Source organism: Poromitra crassiceps, assembly GCF_964638095.1.
Source record: "Poromitra crassiceps genome assembly, chromosome: 5".
NCBI classification, from domain to species: Eukaryota; Metazoa; Chordata; class Actinopteri; order Beryciformes; family Melamphaidae; genus Poromitra; species Poromitra crassiceps.
This window is the reverse complement of record NC_139642.1, coordinates 8,560,668-8,569,791: the sequence shown is the minus strand read 5'-3', so window position 1 is coordinate 8,569,791 and position 9,124 is coordinate 8,560,668. Positions and strand designations below refer to the sequence as shown.

The following is a 9,124-nucleotide window of genomic DNA, read 5'->3' as shown; positions in this document are numbered from 1 at the left end:
TAATAGGCTACTAATTACAAAAGCATCAATTTTCGTTACGAATCCAAACTGGTTAATCCTCCAATTCTCTCTTCCCTCTCCCTCTCTCTTTTCTCTCTCTCACTCTGTCACTCTGTTTGCACTGAGCAAGAAAGAAGCTGCTGTCACAGACATGATGGCGATGACACTGTGGCTTTTAAGGGGAGTGATCTCACCTTGTGAATCCTGTTATGAGCATAAACACGCCTATGGATGTTTGCACCGAGATGACGTGAAGCGCAGCGGCCGACATGCCCACAATTAGGGCTTTGCGTGGCGCTATTCCAGCGCAAAACGGGCGCTAACGCAAAATGACCACCGTTGCGAAGATAGGGCCCTTAGTGTCACCAAGGGATCGGTTTTGGGTCCTATTTTATTCGGGGCTTATATGCTTCCCCTAGGTCTGATTATTAGACAATTTGAAGGTGTTGCTTATCACTGTTACGCTGACGATGTTCAGCTGCACATTTCTTTCGAGCCAGATAAAATGGACAATCTATCTGTCCTGTTCAACTGTCTGTCAGCCATTAAGGACTGGATGGCCAATAACTTTCTCCAGTTGAACCCTGACAAGACCGAGGTCCTTATTGTTGCCCTGGACAGTATTGTTCCTAAGGTTGCGCAATGTATGGGGTCTCTTTCATCTTCAGTGCGAACCAAACTCAGGAACCTTGGAGTTGTTTTTGACCAAAACATGTGCTTAGACAAACATATTAAGAATGTGAGCCGGACTTCATTTTTTCATCTTAGATATATTTCTAAACTCCGTTCTATTGTCTCTCAAGCTGAGCTAGAAATGATTGTACATGCCTTTGTATCTTCTCGTTTTGACTACTGCAATGCTCTTTTCACATGCCTTAGCAAAGCATCTTTGGACCGACTACAAGTGGTCCAAAATGCTGCTGCGAGGCTGTTGACCAAGTCCACTAAGAGATGCCATATTACCCCCATTTTAGCTCACTTACACTGGCTGCCCATCAAATTTAGGATCCAGTTTAAAGTTCTTATTTTCACTTTTAGAGCCCTGCATGGTCAAGCACCTGCCTACATCTGTGATCTGTTACATCCCTACTCCACTAGGAGGCCACTTAGGTCTTCGGACCAGGGCCTTCTAGCTGTTCCTCGCTCGAGGCTTAAAACTAAAGGTGACAGATCTTTTCAGTCTGTTGCTCCCAATCTGTGGAACGCCCTTCCACTAGCCTTAAGATGTGCTGCCTCCATCGACATTTTTAAAAAGCAGCTAAAAACGCATCTTTTCAGTTTGGCTTTTACTTAGCCTCTTGTTTATCACTGTGTATTAGGGACAGTCCGTTATTTATGAGAGGGGGGGGTATGGTGCAGGGGCGACTTTGTTTTCGTTTTGTTCCTTCACCCTCCCCAGATCTATAAATATTTTTCCATGTCTCTCCCTGAGTGACTGGAGATAAATGCATCACCCTCCCTCCACCATAAATAACCACACTTTATCATATTCACACCAAAGGTATAGAAAATCTGACCTTTTCCGATGATTTGGCTATGTTTGATAGCGCCCTATGACATCGGGGGAGAGAGGGGGCGGGGGCATATAACGTTTAGTAGCCTACCCAGCCCATAAACGGCCTAATCTCCTAGTTATAAAGCCGATCACCCGCTCAGTACCGCTCAGTCCCGCTCCAGTTTCAATCACAACATGTTCGAAAGAGAATGCATCGGTGCATGGCTAATTGAGCCACATGTGAAATCTCCCACTCCCAGCATGCATTGAGGGTAATACATTGACAAGAAATAGCAACCAAATCAGCCTAAATAGGCTAAGTGGTAGATATAAATAATGTTTATGTTAGCACAACATGCAATTGTAGAACCTTTCAATATTGGACAAAATAAAACAATAAAAATCAAAACACAACCCTATGTGAAACATGTATGTAATCCAGGTGCTATATATATCCCTTGCAGATTTAACGTTATTTGGATGAGTGACACTGATGCACTGTGATGTCCGCTCCAGCCTCCAATACTTCATGTGCACGCCCACTATTTTCTTGCCAGCTGCTGCGAGACGAGAAGGAAGAGAAACGAGCATGCAGCCGACTCTGCTGAGCTCATGTTATTTGTAGTGAGCAATGCCCATTGCCCAGGCGTTTAAACGCAAATTAAAACACCCTGGCCTTTTTATCTCTTTTATTCTTTTGAGCGGAGCGGTGAGTGCAAGCGGGTGAAATCTGTATCGAGCGGCGAGCGGTCTGGAGCGGAGTCCAGTCACCATACAGGTAAACCATAGATATAAATAGGGGAGTAAACACGAATTTTGGAACGAAAAAACGCATTTAAAAATATAGGCCTATACAAAATACAAAAAATGAAAGTTGTATAACCCTCCCTAAAGCCAAAATAAAAAACACAAGTCCATCCCCACTACTCAAAAAAATATTTGATACCCCTCCCCCTTTCTGCACCATACCCCCCTCTCATAAATAACGAACAGTCCCTTACTTGTGTTGCATTTGATTCATTCATTTCTGTATGATTCACTGTTGTTTGATAAATTGCTGATTCATTGTTTTAACTGTATTTGATGATGTGAACTGTGAAGCACTTTGTGAGCTTGCTCTGTGAAAGGTGCTATATAAATAAATGTTACTTACTTACTTACTTACCAGTGTGACGTAACGACTCAATACCAAGAATTAACGCCACTTGATTCTGCCTTTTCTTTAGAGCGGTAAAAAAATATATTAGCACTTTCACTTTCATTTTGTAATATATTTTTTTTATTTCTGCATGCTCTTGGCTTTCATCTAGGCTATTTGATGTAAATCACTTTGAATTGCCTCTGTGTATGAAATGTGCTACCAGAGGGCAGAAACGACTAGCGTTCCTACACACACACACACACACGTTAGTCTGGATTAGAGAGCAGATATTCAGTAGAGCAGTGGTTCCCAACCTTTTTACACCAAGTACCACCTGAGAAAGTAGTTGGCTCTCCAAGTACCACCATATGACCGACGTTAAAATACAGTCTATTCAGCCAGGCCCGTAGCCAGAGTTTGAGAAATACCGAGGTCATTTTAGCGCGGCGTGGGGGGACCAGGGGGGGCTGTGCACCCCCGGATAGAAAATTTTGTCCATTTTAAAGTAAAATGCTTCAATCTGGTGCACTTTGAGAGCAAAATGAAGAGGCTAGATCTATAAAGAACTACATACATCATGTTAGATTAATATCCTCTTTACTGTGCTGTTGCTTTAAAATGATACAAAAAATAAATGTCTCCCCATATGATATAATTTATATTCTGCATACAGGTCACATGGCAGAATACTGCTCAATTAAATACAATGGCCCATCTACACAAACATCACTTACAGGGGAGTTACTTACCCATTCACTTCAATAGAACTGTCCCCAAAGTCTAGCCCCAATCTAGCCTCAATGCAAAATCTGAATGTTGTGAGTTATCTCTCTTCTATAGCACACAGAGAGGAAGCAAATTGTTGCATTTCCGATCAACTGTCGCATTAAAACATCAATGACAGATTAATAGATCTGGGGACCAGGGCTATTTAAAAAAAAAAAAAAAAAAAAAAAAATTGGTGTGGAAAATACCGAGGTCATGACCTCGGTGTCCTCAATGGTAGCTACGGGCCTGTATTCAGCTATGCACAGTTCACGCAGGAGGCAAATTTATTCCAACCTGCAGCCTATGTGCAACCTGCAGCAGCTGCACTTGTGCTGGGTTGACTGCTGCCTTCACCTCCTTGTGCTTCATCGTTGCTGCTCTCCTCTACTACAGCTCTTTTACGATTCCCTCCCGTTTTGATCCACTTCATAATTTAAACATTGGGATTCCAGGGATCAAGTACCACCAGCAGGGGGGGCGCAAGTACCACCTACCTTGAGAAACACTGCCAATAATATTAATAATTATTATTATTATTTCACTTTCACATGTTTGAAAACTACTACTAATGACCACCATGGATTTTGCACAAAAACTAAAAAAAAAAAAAAAAAAAAAAAAAATTTTTTTTTTTTTTGAATTTTCACAGAGCCTTCCAAGTACCACCAGCAGGGGTCGCAAGTACCACCTACGGTACGCGTACCACCGGTTGGGAACCACTGCAGTAGAGGACGCTACATCAGGCTGGATGTATCTGTAACTGAGTGTGCTGCATGGTTAATAAATAGCTGAACTTGAAGAACCAACATTTCTTTATTTCTTTTTCTTTGAAGAATTAAAGCGACCACAGAGATCCAACTTGGCTTTAAAAGAAAATAGCGGCTGAAACAAACATTTCTGCCAATATGACAGGCCGATAAAATTATATAAAATTATACCTGAAATGCAACAGGCCGTTATCAAGAATTCCACTCTGGGACCTGTTTTCACTTTTTTTGCATTTTCAGGCACCAATAACGACATTCCCGTGTAAAAGGAAGGAACTAACAAAAAAAAAGTTTGTTGTTTTATCCAGGGAGCATTGCTGTGTAAACAGGGCCTTAGTACAAAATAACTTATAACTGTATTATTATTGTTAACAATAACATAATAAACAACTTTGTCTCCAAAGTTAAAGAATTTCCCTCCAACGCCATTAACACATTGAATGCCAGCCATGTTTTCATTCCTGTAGGTAAGTTGTGCCAGGGGTGTTTTTGACGATTCTGGCTCATTTTAGAGACAGCCGAGGATTCTTTTCTGTTAAGAATTCATGAACACCAATCATCTAAAAATAACTAATAGAATGTGTGCTTTCTCTGTCTAAAAGAGTTAGTTTGCAGAGTTAGTAGTTATGTAGATATTAGCCGTTGAGTACAGCATGGTTTCAGCGTCTGGAAATTTATTCAGAGATAAATGGCTTTTTGTGAAACAGTCACTTTAACCATTCATTTTTGGCATCAGTAAGACCGTCAGACATTCTAAACAATAGTTTTGAACAGTAATTTCCTCCATAACAACAGGAAACACCCCTCTCATTCAAACTCCTCCCTCCGTGTGTCTTCTCCTCCTTCCTCCTGGCTGTACAGCGGGCGTGTCAGAAGCGCTTTTGCTGCTGCCTGCCTGTGTGCCTGCCTGCCTGCTTGCCTGCGTGCAGACGCTCCTTGTGCGAGTCAAGATGGGCCGGGGAATGCGTGGGCGATGGGCAGATGTTGATTCTGGCCTTTCTGAGGTGTTTCAAAGTGTGTTTCACCTATGATCTATTTTGCAAATCGCTCTCCGCTCTCTGTGTGCTGCTGCCGGTGCGCGGCCGCTCTCAGGCAAGACAAGTCTGTTACTGTAAAATCGCCACGGCATTTCCTTGAACGGCTTGGTCCCGCGGCAGTTTTTTCTTTGATTTCGGTCGTCTGGGGGAGCACTGTCAACACTTAGTGGGTCGGTAAAATAGATTATACACATTATCTTGCTCCAATAGTGATCTCGAAGATGTAAAAGTTGTTGATTGATGTACCACCGTCAAAAAAAAAAAAATGTTTATGTAAGACGAGTAAACTCGGCTCTGGCACTTAAGCGTTGGATTATGTAAGACGAATTATTTCGGCTATGGCACTTAAGGTGTTAAAGGGATAGTTCAGTTTGTTTGAAGTGGAGTCCTATGAGGTACTTGCATACAGTCAGTGTACTACATGCAGTAGAATGCAGCTGGCGCGGTTCCAGTTTAGAGAAATGGAGACCAGCTGCGTCAGGCAAGTAGAGCTGTGTGCTGAGTGTGAAGGGGCCATGAGCAAAAATGTAAAAAAACAAAAACAGAAACAAATACATAAAATCCTTCTATACTGCTCACCTGGCATAATCAAACTCTCCACAAGCCCTGAGATGCCAAGTTGACTTGAAAAGATGTCATTTACTTCCTGTTTTTAGCTGAAATGTTCACTGTAGCCAGGTGCGGCAGTACCTGCTAGTACAACAAGTGGAATTGCGTGCCTGGCTACAAGATTTCAGCTCAAAACAGGGTGTAAATGATGTATTTTCATTTCAACGTGGAATCTCAGGGCTTGTGGAGACTTGTATTATGCCAGGTGAGCAGTATAGAAGCATTTTGTTGTGTTGTGTTTGTTGTTTATCTCGTTCTTGCTCATGGCCTCCTTCACACTCAGCAGACAGCTCTACTTGCCTGATGCAGCTGGTCTCCATTTCTCCAAACTGCGACCGCGCCAGCTGCATTCTACTGCATGTAGAACACTGAGAGTATGCAAGTATCTCATACAAACCCACTTCAAACAAACTGAACTATCATCCCTTTAACACGTTTCTTCACAAAAAGAAGAAAAACAATCTGATGCTTTGAAAACATCCTACTAATATAATTGGGCAAAAAGTTGGCACCACCCAGAATTGTTCACTTGCTCAACTGTGCATGCACAAAGAGCATGCCAGTAGAGCTGTGTCTGAGAAGAGGGCAAGACCTCGAGGGCAAGCCAGAGGCACGGTAGAGATGAGTGATGCCAGTTCAGCTCTGTTTCTACTTATCATAAACAGGTAACCCAAAAAAAGTATATATAATAATAAAAAAAATTAAAAATAAAATAAACAGGTAGTCCGGGGCGTGCAGCAATAGATTCCCTGCCTACCAGAGGCTCGCAGGTTTGAGCCCCCGTGTTACCTCCGGCTTGGTTAATTGTCTGGGAATCGGGCTAAAGGGTATGTGTCCTGGTCACTGCACTGGTCGGTCGGGGGGCCTGTCCCCTGTGATCCTCCCACACGCTACGTCCTGCCGGTGAAACTCCGGGGTGTCAGTGAGAAGTCCTTGTAACTGCACATGTATCAGAGGAAGCATTTGCAACTCTCCCCAGATCGGCAGAGGGGGTGGACCAATGACTGGGAAAACAGGGGGAATTGGCAAAGTACACACCCACACACACACAAAAATATATCTATTTCAAAATGAAACTAGATCGATTAAACTGGATTTTTGTTCTCAGCCAAACTGATACAACTTAAAATCAAAATTAGGTGTGTGAGTTCACTGTGCAGAAGGTTCCTGATCATGGTGGACAATGGCTTGTCCTCACTGAGAGATACACACACACACACACACACACACACACACACACACACACACATAGACACACACATACGCACACACACACACAGACACAAACATACGCACACATACACACACACACACACACACACACACACACACACACACACACACAGACTCTCTCTCTCTCTCTCTCTAACTGGGTCTAACAGAGACCTTCACTGGTATTACCTTCAGAGTGTTTCCATCTTCCACAGTGGAAAAAAAAGGAAACAGCCTGTCAGTGAAGGTATGTCTGAAGGTGTGTATGTGGGTGTCAGTATCAGGATCAAAGAATGACAGCTTTCCGTTGTCCCAGTCAAGACGCACGCTGACCCTCTGGAGCTTCTTCTTCACTGTGAGATCAGTGACTATACCTGATGGAGAGATTGCACTGTATTTACCATTAGTAAATAAACATATTCCCCATAATGCAGACGGTGCAAGTCCCTTCCTCGGACCCTCGACGAACACACCCAGTCTCCAGCCTGTACAGTGTCCAACCTCAACATCCCAGCTGTGATATCCATACTTAAAGCCCTCAGAGCCCAGGACACTGCAACACATGTCAAACCTCTCTGGATTGTCAGGAAGCTGCTGTCTCTCTCCACAGCTCACACTGGTCAGATCTTCAGACACGATCAGTTTTGGATGGGCGGTGTTTGGGTCCAGAACCACAGGGGGGTAGGAGACCATCTCCCCCATCTTGTGCAAGACTGTGGAGCTCAGGTTGCCCAGGTGTTTGGCCTCGTCTATCAGAGCTCCTGAGACCAGCTGTGGATCCTCCAGCAGGGAGTGCTGGACTCTTTCCACTGTAGCCTTGTAGTTCTGCAGGACAGAGATGTCTTCAGCCCTCAGCTCCTTCTCTATGGCTTTGACTGTGTCTGAAAGAGCTGCCATCTCTCTGTTCAGACCCTCAGTCTTCTCCTTCATCGTCTGACTCTTCTGCTCCTCTTTCTCCCTCAGTGCATTGATCCTGGCCTTCTCTTCCTCTTGTAGAAACCCTTGAAGGGACTGCTGAAGCTTCTTAAACTCCTCCTTAATCTGCTTCTCTGTATGTCGGGCCTGGACCTTAATGTGTGCTGCTGTTTGATCACAGTTTCCTTTAACTTTATTAAAGAGCTGCAGTTTCTCATTTAAGGTCTTCAGAGATTGCTGGAGTTTGTTCTTGTGATCCCGTGCAGCTTCATCAATGGATCTGATTCTGTGGTGGTTGTGTGTGTCTGAATCCAGACAGCGATGACACACAAGCTGCTGATGGTCCAGACAGAAGAGCTTGAGTTTCTCAGAGTGCAAACTGCAGAGAGGCTCAGACTCTGCTGAAGCTCTCTGATCTCTCTCCAGTAAGAAGGCCTCACACATGTTCTTCAACACCAAGTTACATGGTGGTTTTCTCTGTGAAGATGTAGCCCTACAAACTGGACACTCACGCACGCGTTTCGTTGTCCACCATCTCTGCAGACAGGCTTTACAGAAGCTGTGGCTACATTTCAGGATGACAGGATCTTTAAAGATGTCACAGCAGACAGTACAGATGAGATGCTCCTCTAGTGTGGGAGGCATTTTCTCTCTGAGTGAAGCTGAAAACAAACCAGACAGAGATAAGTTATGTTAAATGATGAAAATGATTTATTTTGAAATATAAATACACAGCATCATGGAAATGAAACACATATTTGTATTTCTAAATCTATAACACAGTAATGATAACTCGGGAACACTTTCGCTTTAACACTGTTTAGCAAGGTTAATGGTAGAACCATTCTTGTATTTGCATACCGAGTTTCGATTGGCTATACGGCTTTTGTTTATATTCCTGACACAACGTGGAGGACGCGCAGAATTCCCAAGGAATGCCAGCTGTAACGTTAGTGTTTCCCGTGAGATGATCTTGTTGGATTAAGCACGATTCTTTAAACTTTATCTGCGAGTGCGGTCCAGGCGCAGAACACAGACAACATTATGAGAGTTACTGATGACTGCAGCAGTGTGAAGCACTTTCTGGCTTTTCCTCCTTGGTTTGTTTGTATTTAATCATGAGCCCTAAAGTTACGTTTTGTTTCTGTTTTAGGACTGCAAGCATCTAGTTATGAATAGA

At 43.4% G+C, this 9,124-nt stretch overlaps 1 protein-coding gene across 1 annotated transcript; it reads right to left on the bottom strand.

Moving 5' to 3' along the window:
• Nucleotides 1-6,342: 6,342 nt before the first annotated feature.
• On the bottom strand, nucleotides 6,343-8,589 carry LOC310776287 (E3 ubiquitin-protein ligase TRIM39-like; the record flags this gene model as incomplete). Its single annotated transcript, XM_083636493.1, has 2 exons — nucleotides 6,343-6,354; nucleotides 7,219-8,589. The coding sequence occupies 2 exons, from the start codon at nucleotides 8,587-8,589 to the stop codon at nucleotides 6,343-6,345; spliced, it is 1,383 nt and encodes a 460-aa protein (XP_083492619.1).
• Between the last annotated feature and the right edge of the window lie 535 nt (nucleotides 8,590-9,124).